This window comes from Sus scrofa, chromosome 11 (assembly GCF_054392235.1).
Source record: "Sus scrofa isolate SSC_HxYL_T2T_F1_AM1 chromosome 11, Sscrofa_HxYL_maternal_Yorkshire_Landrace_v2.0, whole genome shotgun sequence".
NCBI classification, from domain to species: Eukaryota; Metazoa; Chordata; class Mammalia; order Artiodactyla; family Suidae; genus Sus; species Sus scrofa.
Window position 1 is genome coordinate 82,850,556 of NC_139393.1, and position 18,507 is coordinate 82,869,062.

The window sequence follows — 18,507 nt, forward strand, 5'->3', positions numbered from 1 at the left end:
TTAAATTTCTTCAGTATTGATGTTTTTCAGACTTGCAGAACAGTCCTATTCTCTTCATTCTTATCTCTGTGTTTTTCTTACATCCTCCTGTGTTGTCACTTAACATCCACGGGCTGACGGCTTGAATGTAGCTCCTTAGCCCAAACCGCTCTCCTGAGATAGCTGTCTACTTAACACCTCTTCCTTGACTGGCTTGGGGGCATCCCAGTGTGAACTCCAGAACTTTTCTCCAAGTCTGGTCTTCTTCCAGTGTTCACTGTTGCAGTAAGGGTGCTGACTATGTCTTCAGTTGTGCAATCCAGAATTCTAGGTGTCATTCTTGGCTGCTCCTTCTAAGTCAGTACATTAATTTCAAAACTTCATCAGTGATTCCTCACACATGTAATATAAACTAATCTGTTCCCCTTCATTTCTACCTCATCACCTATCAAACCACCATCATGCCTCACCTGGGCTGCTCCTTGCCTCCAGTACTGCACATTTCTTACCTGGTTGCCAGATAGTGATATTTCCAAAACAAAGACATAGTCACTTTTTCCCACTGCTCACAGCCCTTCAGGGCCTCCCATTGCCTTTCTGGTATCTCAGCCAGCTTGGGTCTGCCTGTCTGGCTCCTGTTTTCTGTTGATTTTCCTAGTCCTACCTCCTCTACAGAATCTATCATGTGATTACTGTGGATTTCAGTGCCAAACTATATTTCTTCAATAAAAGAAAAATCCCCATTTCTTGAATTGGTTTACTTAATCTATTTTCAAAAAACGCTATCATTATCTTCTCCCTTAAAACTATTTCCAGGAATTTTAAGATAATAAAATAAAAAGTAAGGAGAAGTAACCAAATGTGATAGCTATGATTGACAGCTGTTGTCTGGAGCATTTAAGTTCAATTATTGAGGGAGGTAACATTGGAAGTATAAATATTCGGGAGAGAATTTCCCACTCATAACATAGAGTAAAAAATAATTGTTAATGAGATAGATCTGATTTTCCTATAAAACTTTGTCATCCTAAAATTTATCTACAAGTCTTTCACATATATCAGAACAGGAACGATCTACTCTTTTAAGAGCAGGCATTTTCAGAGATGCCTGTATAATTTTTATAAAATAATTCTTGCATTATTTTTATTTAATGTAACATGTGAATGTACACAGTAATTTATTAAGTTTTCAAAAACATTTAAATACATCAGACATTTAAAGCTGAATGGAGCTGGGATGTTCATACTTTATATACCAAGATTTATCAGTATTTCAACTGTTGACTAACAAAGTAAGCATTAATCCTGCTGGAATTCACTTCCATTGGCCGAAATAAAAAGTGCACAGTGTAAGAGATATGAATTGAGTGTATTCCAAATTTTCTCCCGAATATTTATACTTCCAATGACTTACTGAGGACAACAGCCCAGGAGACTGCTCCCCAGATAGTGGTGAGAAGCCGTTTCAAAGAGATAAGGGAGGATCCAGGAGAATCCAGATTGTTTTTCTAGAAAAAACATGTTTAGTCAAACATCAAAAGACTAATGTTAATCCCAAAGAACAGACATCTCCATTTAACGATTTTAGTACTTTTCTATGTATGCGAAGATGCAAGAATCTAGGGTCACCGAAAATTTTCCTTTCCAAATTCTTAAATATCTTCTCTAAGGAGAGATTCAGGTTTTAGATAAGCATTCTACAGAATAGGCATTTAGTGCATACTTTCTTGTTAGCATTTATCTGTGGTCTACCTAGCATGCTAAAAATCTGAGTAAATTTTAAGATGTAAAAACATAACATGCATGCTTAAGTTTATAATCACTTTAGCTTTTGATTGCTTAGGCAGTTTTCTTAAATTTAAAATTTGTTTAGCAGCACATTTTGCTTGAGGGCCTACTATGTGCCAGGCTCCATTCTTGGCATCTGGGTTTATAGCTGTGAGTAAAGAATAGTCGGTGCCTTTTCTAAGGAGTGCAATCCATGTGCAAGTGTGCACAGAGCTGGGAGAAACACAGACAGTCCATTCCAGTGAGCAAACGCATGCTCTCTCTGCCACTTTAATAAGAGTATTTCCAGCAAGATATGATGAGATGCCAAAAGCAGAAGAGAACATAAGGATATGAACCTCATGACGACAATACAGCTGTAGATTTTGCTAAGAACAGGCTCACTAACTTTATAGATATAAGTTTGGTATAAAGAAATAGGGGATTGATTCAAGGTATTGCGATTTTTTTTTTTTTTTTTTTTTGGGTCACTGAGTATTTTCAGTCAGAGTACAAACAAGCACTTTTGGAATACATGTCTGATTTCAAGAGTACATAGTACCTCTGTTGATGGAGGGTGTTGCGTTTCCCAGAGTTTCAGTAACCAGGTAGTCAAATGCTTTTAAAAAACAATGGAATGCTTGCGACTAATTGCATAGTACACTGCCACTTGAATGACTTTATGTTTAAATTTGAATTAGTTAATTTAATAAATATTTGCTGCATCTGCTGTGGGCCAGTCACCATGTCAAGCCCTGGAGAAATAGCAGGGAAACAAACATAAACAGTTTCCAAACTCAGAGAAGTTAGAATCGAAGATGCGTCTGGTTTTAAAGGAGAAACAAAGCGCTTTTGGGTCAGAGTAGCAAGTTTAATACCATTACCAAGGAAACAACTGCCTTCAGTCATAAGCTTGTATTTTACAATAATACAAACCAGAGTATTAATTCTTCCTCCTGTTATCAAAATTCTATCCTAAAAGATGCTTCGGGCAAGTGATCTTATTGAAACAGAATTTCAAACGACAGTACTGTAAGCTTCACACAGAAATCGTGCTGTATAAAAACAGGAAGTGATGAAATTACCTCGGTCACTTGTGATTGAGGTCTTTACCCATGTACTGTCTGGTGTGACCGGTTTCCACACGACCCTAACCGTAACCCTAATCCTAACGCTAACCCTAACCCCAACCATCCCCTCCTGCCGCCTCTGCTGCCCGCCACCTGCACCCGGGCCCCAGGTCCCTCCCTCCGTCTATGGCGACATGAGTGAGGAGGGGAGGGCAGCCTTAGGGAATGGTTCCACTGTAACGCGACTTCACAGTGTGATTGGCTTGGTTTGATCACCTCGAAATTACTCATAAGATACGTGGTTTCTGTTTTATATGCTTCCCTCGAGAATCTGGTTTGGGAAAAGTTCAAATAGGATGTTTTGCCTTGGAGGCTCCATGAAGCAGGCACGTTCACTGAGCCATAGTATTTGGGAAATGAAGGCGTTGGTAACAGCCACATCCAGGGCACCCTTAGGAATCTCCACAGGGGACAACTTCCTTGACACTCAATCTTGGGCATGTTGTTCCTTTCTTGAGCTTCTGGCATATCAGGGTGTAGACTTTGAGTTTTATCATTGAAGTTGCTTATCTTTTTGCTTTGACCAAGGTAAAGCTTGGGGACACATTGCCATGTAGGGACATTTTTGAGTGTGATTTTAGGCTACCCCGTTACATTTTACTATTCCCTTCTTTTATTGCCACATTCCTAATCTTCTCTTTACTTCTTCTGTTTATACCCGTGCATTTCCCAGTCTCTAGCCTTAGGGTCCACGGTCGACTCCAGTATTTGCACAGCATGATGGTGAGAAATTCGGTGACCTCTGGCTGTGGACTCGAGGGAAGGGGCTGTTTACGCTCCTGGCTGGTGTTCCTGTTGAGCCTTTGGAGCGCCTTTTGCAGACTCCTTCCTTTGGCCACGGCTTTCTCTTTGCCCCTTTATCCAGTGTTGGTTCGAGTGACTTCCCCGTCACTCCCCAAGGGAAGCTTGAGGGGCAGTGGAGGAGAATTGCTGTACTGAACAGGGATACTCCAGCTGGCACAGGACAGATGGTTAGGACAAAATTCCTTGAGCATTTCCCAGGGGAGCCTTGGTCACGTTTCCCCCCCCTCGGAAGCTCTGTCCTATCGCTGTGCTGGAGAGTAGCTGACTGCCTCCTGTTGCTGTTTGCTCAGCTCTCCACATATAAACTTCTCCTCTCTGGGAGCTGGTGGGGAGCAAACTTGGCCACCCCAAAATGTGTCTCTTTGGCACGAGAATGCATTTAGGGTGACTATGTTTAATTATTATTTTTAAGAAAACTCAGGAGGTTTTTCTTGTTACCTCCTCCCTTCACTGCCTAAAAGAATTTAGACAGAGGGGTTGTTCCTGGAAGAGAGCTGTAACCTGCAAAGAACGTGGGCTGAGGATGCTGGAGGAAACTCTAGCAGGACCTAGAGGTCGGAGTCCACTCCGTCCCATTGTCGCTGGTGACCCAGCAAACATTTGTTTTCCAAACATTGGATTTCCCATTGCTTTGGGAATTTCCTTCATCTGCTTCGAAGTCCCACACTCATCCCCCTGCATCCTCTTTGTCTTCAGCTGAGGATGGTATTCGGGGGGAGGGCTTTGCTCACTTTGGCAGCTTCCTCAGTTTTCCTGGGTCTCTCCCTTGCATGCATGGTATTCAAGTTTTGTTTGATTTGCTTCTGCTGCTCTGTCTCATATCAATGAATTCTTAGGCAGCCAGAAGAACCAAGAATCTAAGAAAAATTTCTGTTGAGGTGGTTATTCAGAGACTTTTTGTCCACTTTTTTGGCCTCAAACTCCCCCAACCAGACCAGTCTTTACTAGAAGAATTGCTGAAATACGGAAGAAATGAAAACTTCAGACATTACCCATGAGGAGCTTGTTTCAAGTTCCTGCATCTGATAGTTGCCTGGGTGAGTTACGTATATGGTGAGGGCTGAGACACCCACGAAGGACTGGGATTTCTCTTCTTTTCCTCTTTTTTTTTTTAAGGTGAAATTCTCCTCTGAGTTTCCGACTGCGTTTAGTGCCTACGTGGCAGTGAAAAACTGCTTTTCTCAGTTTTGTTCTTTTTTCTTACCAATCACTCTCTTCGTTGTAGGAGCTTATACATTTGTTCCATGGCTTCTCAGCTTTAAAAGAGGAAGAGCCCTAGAAGAAAAAGAAAATAAAATCGTGGTCAAAGAAACGGGTTACTTTTTTATATACGGTCAGGTATGTTCAACCCGCCGCCACCGACACTGTCTGCTGTCTCCCATTTGTGCTCACTTGTAATAAAGTTCTTTGGTTTGTTTCTCAGGTTTTATACACCGATAACACCTTTGCCATGGGGCATCTCATACAGAGGAAGAAAGTCCATGTCTTTGGGGATGAACTGAGTCTGGTGACTTTGTTCCGATGTATTCAAAATATGCCTGAAACACTACCCAATAATTCCTGTTATTCAGCTGGTAAATAACAGTTCTGTATAAATAGACAGAAAGCTGTTCTTCGTATACTGTGTGGTTTTGATTATCTTGAATGATAAGCTAGTCTGTTGTTTTTTATTTTTATTTTTTTGCCCGTGCCCACAGCATGTGGAAATTCTCAGGCTAGGGACCGCACCCACGCCACAGCAGTGACCTGAGCCAGAGCAGTGACAATGCTGGATCCTTAACCTACTGCAGCACCAGGGAACTCCCAAGCTAGTTTGTTTTAATTGGGACAGATCAAATCACTATTCATAAGGTTTTCATTTGTTATGTACTCTTAGAAAGGGCAGTAACTTCACAGCAGCCCACACTGAGAATAATCCTAAGCTGTGTTTCCTTCAACCTGTAATAACAATGAGAGACTAGAGAGAGAATGATTGGCATGTGCTGGGCACTTTCCCTGGTCTCCTTACTTTAATCCTGCCCATGGAAGGGAGGTGGCATTCACTGTCCTAAGTTGCACAGCTGCTAAGCTCCAGAATTGGGTTTAAACCAGCCAGTCTGACCAACTGGGAGCCCCCCAGAATCTCTTCCTTACCTGCCCAGGAAGAAATGCCTGTGGCCAGGTGGCAGGTCTCGTGCAGTGGTACAGTGACTTTCCTCAGCTTCCTGCAGGTGATGCCGGTGTAAGCGGGCACCAGATGGGTGCGTCGGGGAGGTGAAAGTGTAGGTGCGAGCCTGCATTTCAACACAGGGCCAGAGGAATGCAGAGGAAAAGGCAAAAGCCTTTCCATTTCTCATCTCTTGGGGCTGTAATTGCCGTCACAGCCTTCATCTTGTTTTGGAATAATTTCACATCAATCAAAGCTGGCATTTGGAAAAAAAAAAAAAAAGTTTTGCCTTAAACACATTTCTTTCTGGTGATCCTGGCAAATCCATTCAGGACTCTGAGGAACAGTCACTTCCAGGCAGCGTGAATGACAGCGTGAGACGCGGGATGGGACTGGCTGTGCAAAGTGAAGGACGCTCTATTCCAAAGGCGTTTACTGACAAGTCCGCGATGGATCCGTTAGGAAGGAAGGGAAACGGTTCTCAAGAACGGAGAGGACGCTCCTTCTGGACCCGCAGCCATAAATAGCCGTGATGGGGTGATGAGGAAGTCTGTGAAACTGGAATTCCCTAATTTTCATAGAGAGGCTTTTTGCCTGCGGCCAGCGTAACCAGTATTTTGGTGTTGCAAGATATGTATAAACAGTGAGGTTATTCAGAACGCTATTTCTTTACACTCCTTAATACTTAGAGCTTTACAACAAACTCTTTTTCAAATTTTCTAATCATCAGGCCTCGTGTTTACTTTCTTAGCCAGATTTCTCAGGTGCTTTACTTTTTAAGAAAAATTAATTTAAGCTTAAAGGTATTTCTCCATGTGAATAGCTTAGTATTATTTATGAAAATTGCTCCCTAGGAAATTTCAGGTTTACAAGTTTTATCTATTCTAGGGCAAAGTTGTTTAAAGCCATCAAAACCCACATATTGGTGTATAAGTATATATAAAGCGCTTCCGCAATAATCTAAAAAAAAATTAAAATGATCCATTTGAGGAGCCCACCATGGACCCAAGGAACTTCTTTTTCACATGAAGTTGAATCTTATTGTGTCATTGACAAATTGATGTGTTTATGGTATGAAAAGTTAGAGCTGATTGCTATAATCTGGCAGAGTTGAAATGGCCAGTAACTCAGCACTGACATTTTAAGTAGAATCTTGAAAAAGGAGTCAGTGCCCTCCAGCTTTCTCTTGAGAGCCACTATTACTTCCTGTTATCTTCAATCTCTGTGATAAAGACGCATCTATTCAACAAGTAAATTCAATCTCGTTTCTTTAACCACTTCATGTAGTTCCCAAATGCTTCGCCACACCTAGAAAATTTACACCTTACACTAAGGACACCTAAAACTCTGTTCCTTGGCATGTCGGTCTTGGTTCAGTACAATAAACAAGATCCTTGGAGACAGACCGGTCGTTCTGCCCGAAGGAGCCAGCAAAGGTGTCTGGTCCATTTAAATATTCAGTAAATAAGCACCCACTGGCTGGCTCTCGCTGGAGGAAACTCAGGTGCTTTGGGCTTGACAACGGTCTGGAGGTTGAGGTGGATGTGTTCGCTCGATATATTTTCAAGGGGTGGTAATGAAACACTGCCACTGCTTTTAAAACTGTTAGTCTTAGTAGTATCAACAATTCAGATGTTATTTTGTTTGTTAGTCCCTTGGTTTTATTCTCTGCCCCCTCCTCTTTCTTTTTCCTCATACTTTTAAAGATACGGCTTCAGGAATGACCTGATATACTGAGTGTAGTTCCTGAGTTGTGTTTCGTACTCCTGAATCAGAGGATGCGTGATTGTAAATTAGGCACATGCAGATTTACTGACCAGTTTTGAGAAATTAATTACCTCGTTGCTTTTGATTATAAAGACCAATATGGTCATTTAAGGAAACAAAAATGAGAGGGCCATAAAAAGTAGTCCAAACAACTCCTAATCCTGCAGTCTGGACTCTAGGGAAAGACTGTGTCGGCAGGTGTGCTTTGTTCATGAATAGCGATTCATTTTTTACTTTCTAATAATTTGTGCATTTTATATGCACATTTGAAAGTATCCTTAAGAATATGCATGATGCGTGTATGTATGTGTGTGCATTTTTTAACATTTATTTAACGGCATTTTAAAAAGTTTCCCTTGTCAGTAAAATGAAGCAAAACCACTTTTAACTACGTCATATTCTATTCAGATATGTGCTAAGATTTACGTAATTTTTTTTTTGCTTATAGATATTTGGTTCCTGTTTAGATTTTCCATTTTATAAACAGTAGATAATGAATCCATCTATATCTGTTATTCTGTTATAACTCCTTCTGCACCTTTTTCTTTCTTTCTTTCTTTCTTTCTTTCTTTCTTTCTTTCTTTCTTTCTTTCTTTCTTTCTTTCTTTCTTTCCCCTTCCTTCCTTCCTTCCTTCCTTCCTTCCTTCCTTTCTTCTTCTTCTCTCTCTCTCTTTCTTTTTTGGTTTGTTTTTAGGCAAGTAGCCTAATACCTGGCTTAGAGGTCCATGGGTGTAACCTGAGGCGTGAGTGCCTACGTTACCACTTTTTTTCCAAATCAAAGTAGTTTTATTCCATGTTCTTTTGCCTCATTCTCTTCCCCGTTGTACCACTGCTTCAAGCTCTTGTAAATCATTCTTTTCCAGGCATTGCAAAGCTGGAGGAAGGAGATGAACTCCAACTGGCAATACCACGTGAAGACGCTAAAATATCACGGGATGGAGACGGCACATTTTTTGGTGCATTGAAACTTCTGTGACCTACTTACACCTTGTTTGTGGCTCTTGCCCTCCCTCCCTCTGTACCTCTAAAGAGAAAACACTTAACTGGAAATACCAAAAGGGGAAAAAAAAGTAGTTACCATAGCCTTTTCTGTGAGCTGTTTGTTTTGGTTTGCTGAAACTAGACCAAAACAGGAAATTTAACAGACAACCACAGCCAAAGGGTATCATGTGAATTACAAGAAATAGAGCCCATTTAAGAAAAAATAGAATTAGAAAGACTTTTCACTGTAATGCCATGTTGAACAGCTTAGTCATAGCTTCTTGTCTTGGAGGAAGCACAGGATTGAAAGAGGCAGTGATCATTTCTTCAAGAATGGTCTTCCACTGTTTCCCGCGGGACAGGGTTCATGCCTCTAGGACATGAAGACATTCTGGAGAAATCTCAGGATTCATCCTCTTTTTTACGTAAAATACCACTTCTTTTTCAGTTAATATTGAGGAAACTAAAAAGAAAAATTGCGTACAACCTTGCATTCCAGACGCGAAAAATGAACTGAAAGCTTCAACTTAAACACGGTCTTAGGGTGGACTGGGGGGTTGGGGCTCAGAGATGCAAACCGTTGCATGTGGAGTGGACGAGCAGTGACGTCCTGCTGCGCAGCACAGGGAGCTGTAGCCAGTCGCTTATGATGGAACATCGTGGAGGATGTTATGGGGAAAAGAATGTGTATATATACATCTATGTGTGTATGACTGGGTCGCTTTGCTGTACAGGAGAAATTGATAGAACAGTGTAAATCAACTGTAGTAAAATTTTTTTAAAAAATAAATATCATATTAGACAACTGGACTCAAAAATAGGTTATCAGTACCATTTAAGCCTTTTCGGTTTATTTCATGTTTGCGACTTTTGGCTCTAATATTCTGTGTTACCTGATGGGCCATCCCCAGACATCTCCCCCAGGAGGGAAATGATTCTGTCGTGTGTCTTCCCTTCGGTGTATTTTTTTTTTTTATTGCTGATTTCAGTTACTTCAGAAACCTTTCATGTAGAGTAATTCCAATTCAGGCCTAGAAGCATTAAATGAAAAAAAAAACTGCGATTATTCTTACATAAAAATAAAAACTGCAGTAGAAGTTAGTAAATACATCTGTTTGTCCCTTCATTTTCTATCCTTCCGTTTGAAAACAGCTGCTAGTGTAGGTCACATACCCCAGCCTCTAAAAAATCCTCATGTTATTAGCTTTACAGAAGTTTTGATTTAATGAAAGTTTCTGGCATCTTGGGTATGTTACATGCCACATGCTTCTTATAAAGATTACCACACGCCGGAAGACAGAATCCTAATTTTCACTTCCTAAAGAGTCGGATATGAGAATGCTTATAATGTTTCTCTTGTTTTGCTTGTCTTTTTTTTTTTTTAATGTCATCAGTTTAAAGAATTTACTTCATTAAACCGTTTACTTCATTCGTTTTCACAGCAGATGAAAAAACAGACCCTGGTTTATGCTAGTTTTTCCCAGTTTCCACTAAAATATTTTTAAAGGTGATTTTCTTTTCAAAACAAAGAACATTGTTTGTATTTTGTGTCTATCATGAAACTTTAATAAGACTCTGATTTCTATCGTTTTGGCTTTGGGGCTAAAGTAAAATACACTTTGCAATTTATTTTGTTTTACAATATTATAATAAAACAAGAAGGGATAGTGGAGTTGAAATTTTGAGACCAGAAGGAAGTGAGAGAATTTCTCAGTATTGCTGCTAACTTGGATTGCCAAATAAAAAAATGTCAGTGGCTTTTGCCTCATGTTTGGCTTGAGTTTGTCTAATAGCGCTCATCTTTTGGTTTCTCTCTATAATGATAAATGTTGTCTAAAAATTAGGTGCATCAGAACTCCTGCTGTGGCCCAGTGGGTTAAGAATCTGACTGCAGAGGGGTGGGTTTGATCCCTGGCCCGGCGTAGCAGGTTAAAGGATCTTGTGTTGTTGAAGCTGCTGCTCAGATTCAGTCCTCGGCCTGGGAACTTCCATATACTGCGGGTACAGCCATAAAAGTTTTAGAAAATTAAGTGTGTTAAATTGTAAAACATTTATAAAATATTATGTGTTAAGGTATGATAGAAAGTCTTTGAAGTCATGAATATTTTACATAGTTCAAAAAGGGTTTGTTCACATCAATACTATGTATATAAAGTTACATATTAAATATTTCTCAGAGTGTAGATTAAAAAGACAACACTTGGCTCAGCGGTAACAAACTCAATTCATATCCACGGGGACGTGGATTCGACCCCTGGCCTCTCTCAGTGGGTTCAAGATCCAGTGTTGCTATGAGCTGTGGTGTAGGTTGCATATGCGTTGCTGTGGCTGCAGTGTAGGCCAGCAGCCACAGCTCCTATTTGACCCCTAGCCTGGGAACTTCCATATGCTGTGGGTGCGGCCCTAAAAAGACCAAAAAAAAAAAAAGACAATACTATATGTTAGGCTCTTGTAATCTACAGCTTGCAACATTCTTCTTTTGACTTAGCATATTTTGTCAGCAAATGTAAAATTCAGCCACATTAAATATTCTTAAATCTGATTGCACTTTCCATTCAAAGCAGCATTCAAATGGGAATCTTACCTTCCTCGCAAGTGAAATCCCGAGGAAGATCAGACTTGGGCAGAGTAGGTGTCGGGAAGGAGAATGAAGATTGGTAAATGCAGGGGGGTGTGTGTTGGGGGGCGGATCTTACTGCAGCAGCAGCAGTCGCCACGTTCTTTCTCTCTCCTCCAGGTTATCTTAGCAGAAAAAGATGTTCTCCTGTGATTTCCTACAAAAGGAAGTTTTTAAGGGTTAGGGAGATGAGCCCATTCCAGATGCTCTTCCATCCTAAATCCCAAGTCAAAATCTGTGATGCTAAATACACCCACCCAGTGTGGGCCCCAAATGAATTCGCAGACCGTCCAAGGGCAGACGCCAGCAGCCCTCCCCGGTGCCTGGAGAGACCACGCCCCTCTCTAGGCCACCCTACAGCGGGGTTCCGGACGTGGCAGTGAGTTATGGACGGAAGAACTTGATCAAGCCTATTGTCATTTGAATTCTAACTCAGAACACCTGACTGAAGATTTCCCTGCCCGGGGGGCCCAGGGCAGTCTCCCCCACCCCACGACATGTTTGGCTTGGCTCCTACATTGCTTTGCCATTTTTGAGTTGGTTTCTGATTCCGAAATCTAGACTCATTACATGAAACAGGACATTTAAACTTCTTTCAGAAATGCAGATGTCTTGGGAGTTCCCGTCATGGGTCAGTGGAGACGAATCTGACCAGAATCCACGAGGATGCAGGTTCCATCCCTGGCCTCGCTCAGTGGGTTAAGGATCCGGCGTGGCCATGAGCTGTGGGGAGGTCATAGATGTGGCTTGGATCTGGTGTTGCTGTGGCTGGGGTGTAGACTGGCTACTACAGCTCCGATTAGACTCCTAGCCTGGGAACCTCCATATGCTGTGGGTGTGGCCAAAAAAAAAAGGAAAAAAAAAAAAAAGCCTCACTCTGAGAGCCAAAGAAATACAGATGTCTTATTGTACAACCTGGAAGCCCGATATATAACATACATGCAAACACACATGCAGCGAAACTCGAACTCTTACGCGCACAGCTTGGTGATGTGTTTTTACCAGTGGACCTTCTTCTCCTGAGCCCCCCTCCACCTCTCAGTCCAGAGCTCGCCAGCACTGCAAAGCCTGTCACCTCCTCCGTGACTTTAAGTAACCGCCCTCTGACCTCCAGCCTCAAGGAAGAGCTTTACCACGTGAACTTCATACAGAGGACACCTTGCGGGATGTGAACCTTTGCACATCTGCTCAGCACTGTCTGCGAAATCCTTCCCCACTGTTTCCTGTCAACGTAGTTCCTTCTCACTCACTGCTGGATCCTCGCCGGCTTTGTAAATATCTCACACGGTATTGTCCAGTTGACCAGTGAAAGACCTTTGGGCTGCTTCCAGCTTAGACCCATCATGAGTTCTGTTTCTGTAAATGTTCTCTGAAAATGTTTGGAGGAGCCTGGGTACCAATTTCTGCTGGGTCTCCACCTAGAAGTGGCGCTGGTTACACATAGACCATGCACGTCTGGCTTTAGTTAATACCGCCCCTACGACTTCCAGAAAGTCACACACAACTATTTGAGGCCACAACGGAGGGAGCTACTACGTTTTGCCTGCCGGCTGCAGCCAGGGCGGCTGCCCTGCTTCGCTGCAGACCCCATGGGACCCTCTCTGCCCCCTGTCAGGGGTGTGGCCTGTGCTGGGATCCTGGGGATGAGAGGTCAAGTTTACTCCGACTGTTTGCGGGCTCATTGGCTTTTCTAAACTAATTCTGTCCATGTGTCTGAATCTGATCACCATTCGCAGATTCATGAAGGTACAGGGCGTCCAGGACCTCTGGGCTTCTCTCAGCTCAGCTTCTCCTTTCTGCTTCCTCTTCTCCTGCGGGCGAGACCAGGGTGCCCTGGCCGGTGAGGGGCGGTCCGCGATGGCAAACGCGGGACCTCCCTGCTCAGCCACGCCCAGGCCGCCGGAAGGAAGCGCAGCCTCCTTTCAAGGCCGTTTGGGGTTGTCTTTTCTTGCCGCCCCGCCTTCCCCAGGACCACGTTGACTGTCTTTTGTTATTTAAGAAATCATGAAATATGCCCAGGACAGCAAACGGAGAAGGAGACGCGCAGCTCCCATCTCTAACCCACTTTGCCCCAGACTTAGGAGACAGGTGGCGGGGCGACGGCCGTGGGGAAGCAGAAGCTCGCCCTGCATTTAACCTCATGGAGGGTGTGAAAGACACCAACATCAGGGGATCAGATGGCGGCAGCGAAAAAGCAAAAGAGTCCTAAATATACCTTCAAGGGTGCAAATGAGATGTCAAAATTTTTCAAAAGTAAAAAACAGGAGGTCTCTGCTGGCTCAGGGGGTTAAGGCTCTGGTGTTGTTCCTGCTGTGGCTTGGGGTGCTCCTGTGGTGCGGGTTCGATCCCTGGCAGGAACTTCCGCATGCCTTGGGCGAGGCCAAAAATAAGTAAATAAATAAATACATTTTTAAAAGTAAAAAACAAAACACTAAAAAGCACATAGGTCAGAAAAAAGGTTTAAAAGGAAGAAAAAAATTTTTGAGAGAATATTTTGTGTCCTTTTATTTTAGAATTGAGATTCGCGAAGGTTACAAAGATCGTACACGCTTCGCCCTGCTGCTCGACGGTCCGGGCCATGCGTCACCTGCGTGACAGTGTCCCCAGCAAGAAACAAACACTAGGATGTTACTAGCAATGCCACACTTTATGAGGATATTATCGGCTTTTTCACTCCCGTCCTGTTGTCCATTTTCTTTCCTGGATCCAACGCAGGGCACCTCACGGCATTTAGTTGTCACGCCTCTGTTGCCTCCTCTAATCTGTGTTTCTTGGACTGGCCGTGTTTTCATGTCCCCGACAGGTCTGAGGGCTGCTGGGCAGGGGTTTGGTAGCGGGACCTCGCTTTGGGTTTGCCGGATGTTGTTCCCATGGTTACAATAGAGTTGCGATGTCTTTGGGGGAAGGAGACCAAGGCGCCTTCTCATCACCGCAAATCGGAGACACGTGATCACTTGGCCAGGCACTGTCTGCCACGTTCCAAGAGATCATTTTGAAACTCATGTTTCCCGGAGTTCTCCTTGTGGCTCAGTGGTTAACAACCCCACTAGTATCCACAAGGATGGGGGTTCCATCCCTGGTCTTGCTCAGTGGGTTAAGGATCTGGCATTGCTGTGTCTGTGGTGTAGACCGGCAGCTACAGCTCTGATTCCACCCCTAGCCTGGGAACCTCCATATGCCGCGGGTGCAGCCGCAAAAAGACAAAAGACCAAAAACCCACAAAAATTAATGTTTCTTTAGTCAGGAAACATTCCTTTGGAGAAGGCAGTGTCCTCCTTTGCCTGGTTGAGATGCTATACCCAAATATCACCACCAGAGGGCAGCCTAGAACAACTAAAGTGAAGGGTCTACATTATTTTTATTTATTTATTTTTTATTTGGGGAGGGATTTTTAAAAATTATTTTTAGTGTTTTTTATTTTTCACATTATAGCTGGCTTACAGTGTTCTGTCAATTTTCTACTGTAGAGCAAGGTGATCCAGTCACACATACGTATATACATTCTTTATTCTCACATTATCATGCTCCATCGTAAGTGACTAGATATGGTTCCCAGTGCTACACAGCAAGATCTCTTTGCTTACTCATTACAAAAGGCAATAGTTTGCAACTATTATACATTATTTTTAAATGCAATTAAATAGATAGAAAAATACCAAAAATGATAAAGACCAGGAACTGGATGAACATTAAAAGCCCACCAACCAGGTCCTTTTAGTGAGTCCTCAAACCATAGGCAACCCCTAAGGAAGGCCTGAAGTATCAGTTTTGGAGTTCCCATCATGGCTCAGTGGAAGCAAATCTGACCAATATCCATGAGGATGCAGGTTCCCTCTGTGGCCTCGCTTAGTGGGTTAAAGATCTGGCTCTGCTATGAGCTGTGGTGTAGGCCACCGACGAGGCTCGGATCCTGCATTGCTGTGGCTGTGGCTGTGGGCCAGCGGCTATAGCTGTGATTATACCCCCAGCCTGGGAAAATCCATATGCCACAAGTGCGACCCTAAAAAGACAAAAAGACCAAAAAAAAAAAAAAAAAAAAAAAAAAAAGGAAAGAAAGAAAGAAATATCAGTTTCCATTTTGTCCTGGATGGTGCAAATTGATTCCTGTAGGCTGTATTGGCTGGTCTGCCAACCTGGAAAATCTGGCAAGTTTACAGTCCAAAAAACTTGGGAGCAGAGAGAGAGAAGGGTGGAGGAGGATGGAGGAGGGTGGAGGAGGGTGGAGGAGGGTGGAGGAGGGTGGAGGTGGATGGAGGAGGGTGGAGGAGGGTGGAGGAGGATGGAGGAGGAGGGAGGAGGATGGAGGTGGATGGAGGTGGATGGAGGAGGATGGAGGAGGGTGGAGGAGGAGGGAGGAGGATGGAGGTGGATGGAGGAGGGTAGAGGAGGGTGGAGGAGGAGGGTGGAGGATGGAGGAGGGTGGAGGAGGATGGAGGAGGGTGGAGGAGGATGGAGGAGAGTGGAGGAGGATGGAGGAGGGTGGAGGTGGATGGAGGAGGGTGGAGGAGGAGGGAGGAGGAGGGAGGAGGGTGGAAGAGGAGGGAGGAGGAGGGAGGTGGATGGAGGAGGGTGGAGGAGGAGGGAGGAGGAGGGTGGAGGAGGAGGGTGGAGGATGGAGGAGGGTGGAGGAGGAGGGTGGAGGAGGAGGGTGGAGGATGGAGGAGGGTGGAGGAGGAGGGTGGAGGTGGATGGAGGAGGGTGGAGGAGGAGGGTGGAGGTGGATGGAGGAGGGTGGAGGAGGATGGAGGAGGGTGGAGGAGGATGGAGGAGGGTGGAGGTGGATGGAGGAGGGTGGAGGAGGAGGGAGGAGGAGGGAGGAGGGTGGAGGAGGAGGGTGGAGGAGGAGGGTGGAGGATGGAGGAGGGTGGAGGAGGGTGGAGGATGGAGGAGGGTGGAGGAGGGAGGAGGATGGAGGAGGGTGGAGGAGGAGGGAGGAGGAGGGTGGAAGATGGAGGAGGGTGGAGGAGGGAGGTGGATGGAGGTGGATGGAGGAGGGTGGAGGAGGAGCGTGGAGGTGGATGGAGGAGGGTGGAGGAGGATGGAGGAGGGTGGAGGAGGATGGAGGAGGGTGGAGGTGGATGGAGGAGGGTGGAGGAGGAGGGTGGAGGTGGATGGAGGAGGGTGGAGGAGGATGGAGGAGGGTGGAGGAGGATGGAGGAGGGTGGAGGTGGATGGAGGAGGGTGGAGGAGGAGGGAGGAGGAGGGAGGAGGAGGGAGGAGGAGGGTGGAGGAGGAGGGTGGAGGATGGAGGAGGGTGGAGGAGGGTGGAGGATGGAGGAGGGTGGAGGAGGGAGGAGGAGGGAGGAGGGTGGAGGAGGAGGGAGGAGGAGGGTGGAAGATGGAGGAGGGTGGAGGAGGAGGGTGGAGGAGGGAGGTGGATGGAGGTGGATGGAGGAGGGTGGAGGAGGAGCGTGGAGGTGGATGGAGGAGGGTGGAGGAGGATGGAGGAGGGTGGAGGAGGATGGAGGAGGGTGGAGGTGGATGGAGGAGGGTGGAGGAGGAGGGAGGAGGGTGGAGGAGGAGGGTGGAGGAGGAGGGTGGAGGAGGAGGGTGGAGGATGGAGGAGGGTGGAGGAAGAGGATGGAGGAGGAGGGAGGAGGAGGGAGGAGGGTGGAGGAGGGTGGAGGATGAGGGAGGAGGAGGGTGGAAGATGGAGGAGGGTGGAGGAGGAGGGTGGAGGAGGGAGGAGGATGCAGGAGGCCAGAGAAGGATGGAGAAGGATGGAGCAGGGGAGGCTGGAGGTCAGTCTCCTTCCCAAGCTGGTCCAGGTTTTGTAGAAATCTCTTTCCATCTCAGACTTTTAAAACCAGGAAATGGGTGACTGCTGTTTTAATACCTATATAACATGTGCACTCTGTCTACATCTGTTTAATTTTTAAAAATCATTGCTCTACATAACTGCACTAAGCCAATCTGCACATACTACCTAATGTTTAGTTTGAAAATTACAACATAGTAAATCAACTATACTTAATAAAAAATACTTTTTGGGGGGGCTGCACCTGCTGCATATACAGGTTCCCAGGCCAGGGATCACACTCTCACCTTAGCAGGGACAACACCAGGTCTTTAATCTGCTGCACCACCAGGGAACTCCTGCCTTTTCATAGTTTAGTGCTTCTTTCCTTTTTTACTGCTAAATAATATTCCACTGTGTGGATGATCTGCAGTTGTTTATCTTTTTACCTATGAAAGGACGTCTGAGTAGCTTCTGATTTTTGATAATTATGAATGAAGCTGCTATAAACATTTGTGTACAGAATTTTGTGTGGGCATAGATTTTCACATCACAAGGGCAAACACAGAGGAGCACAGCTGCAGGAACGTATGGTAAGACTATGCTTTGTTTTGTAAGGAACTGTCAAATGTCTTCCAAAGCGGCTGTGCTGTTTTCCCCTCCCCTTGGCAATAAACCAGAGTTCCTGTTGCTCTGCATCCTCGTCAGCATCTGGCGATGTTTCAGTGTCAGCGTTTCCGATTTTAGCCATTTAACAGCTGAGTAGTTGCCTCTTTGTTGCCGTACCTTGCGGTTCCCTCATGACTCGAGATGTTGAGCATCTATTCAGGCTTGTTTGCCGTCTGTAGTTCTTTGCTGAGGCGTCTGTTTGGATCTTTTGCCCACTTTTCATAAAGGCATGTATGTTTTCTTACTGTTGAGTTTTAAGAATTCCTTGTCCATATTTAACACGAGCCCTCGATCAGATGTGTGTTCTGTAAAGATTTTCTCCTGGTCTGTTATTTTTTCTTTCATTTCCTTAAATCTCATTTAATTTTTGCAGCACCTCTGTGATGGCAGGTGCTGTTATGAAGTCTGTTTTATAGATGAGGAACTGGGGCCGTATCTCATGCAAGGTCTCGGAACTAGAGTGTGGGGGTCTGGCCTTGCCCCTGATGAGGGCAGGGTGTGCGGAGCTGACTGCTTCCTCGTGTCTTCATAGTCAGTGTTTACTTGCACTGAGGGCCATTTGTGTTCCTCTGAGGCCGGCAGTGATGCTGAGACCCTGAAATTGGCCCATTTCCCATTGAAGTTACCCGAGATACCGATGCCTACTTGGAAACTGCAGTGAGCTAACAAGAGTCCATGTCTGAGAACAGACTTTTTTAAAATACTGTAAAATCAAATCCAGCCTCCAAAACGTTACATTCAGCCACCAGCAGGGGATTTTTCATTGTCAGGACAACGGAGTGGTTTCTTGAAAGATCCCATAACAATGCAGTTTCTTCTCGAAGAGGGTTTTCCTCTGGGCCTGCTTGGTAGACGGGAAAACCAAGCTTCAGGAGTCGGGCCACAGGGTCAGCCATCCTTGCATTTCATC

The 18,507-nt window shown here is 44.8% G+C and overlaps 1 protein-coding gene across 4 annotated transcripts in view; it reads left to right on the top strand.

The window, feature by feature from the left end:
* The window catches only part of TNFSF13B (TNF superfamily member 13b), a 32,935-nt gene extending 22,603 nt beyond the window's left edge, over positions 1-10,332 (top strand). For 2 of the 4 annotated variants that reach the window (XM_005668530.4, XM_005668531.4), the window contains 3 exons: positions 4,906-5,018; positions 5,104-5,254; positions 8,457-10,332. In XM_005668530.4, coding sequence (XP_005668587.1) covers positions 4,906-5,018; positions 5,104-5,254; positions 8,457-8,569 — 377 coding nt within the window. In that variant the 3' untranslated portion in view covers positions 8,570-10,332. 4 annotated transcript variants of the gene reach the window in all.
* Positions 10,333-18,507: the final 8,175 nt, after the last annotated feature.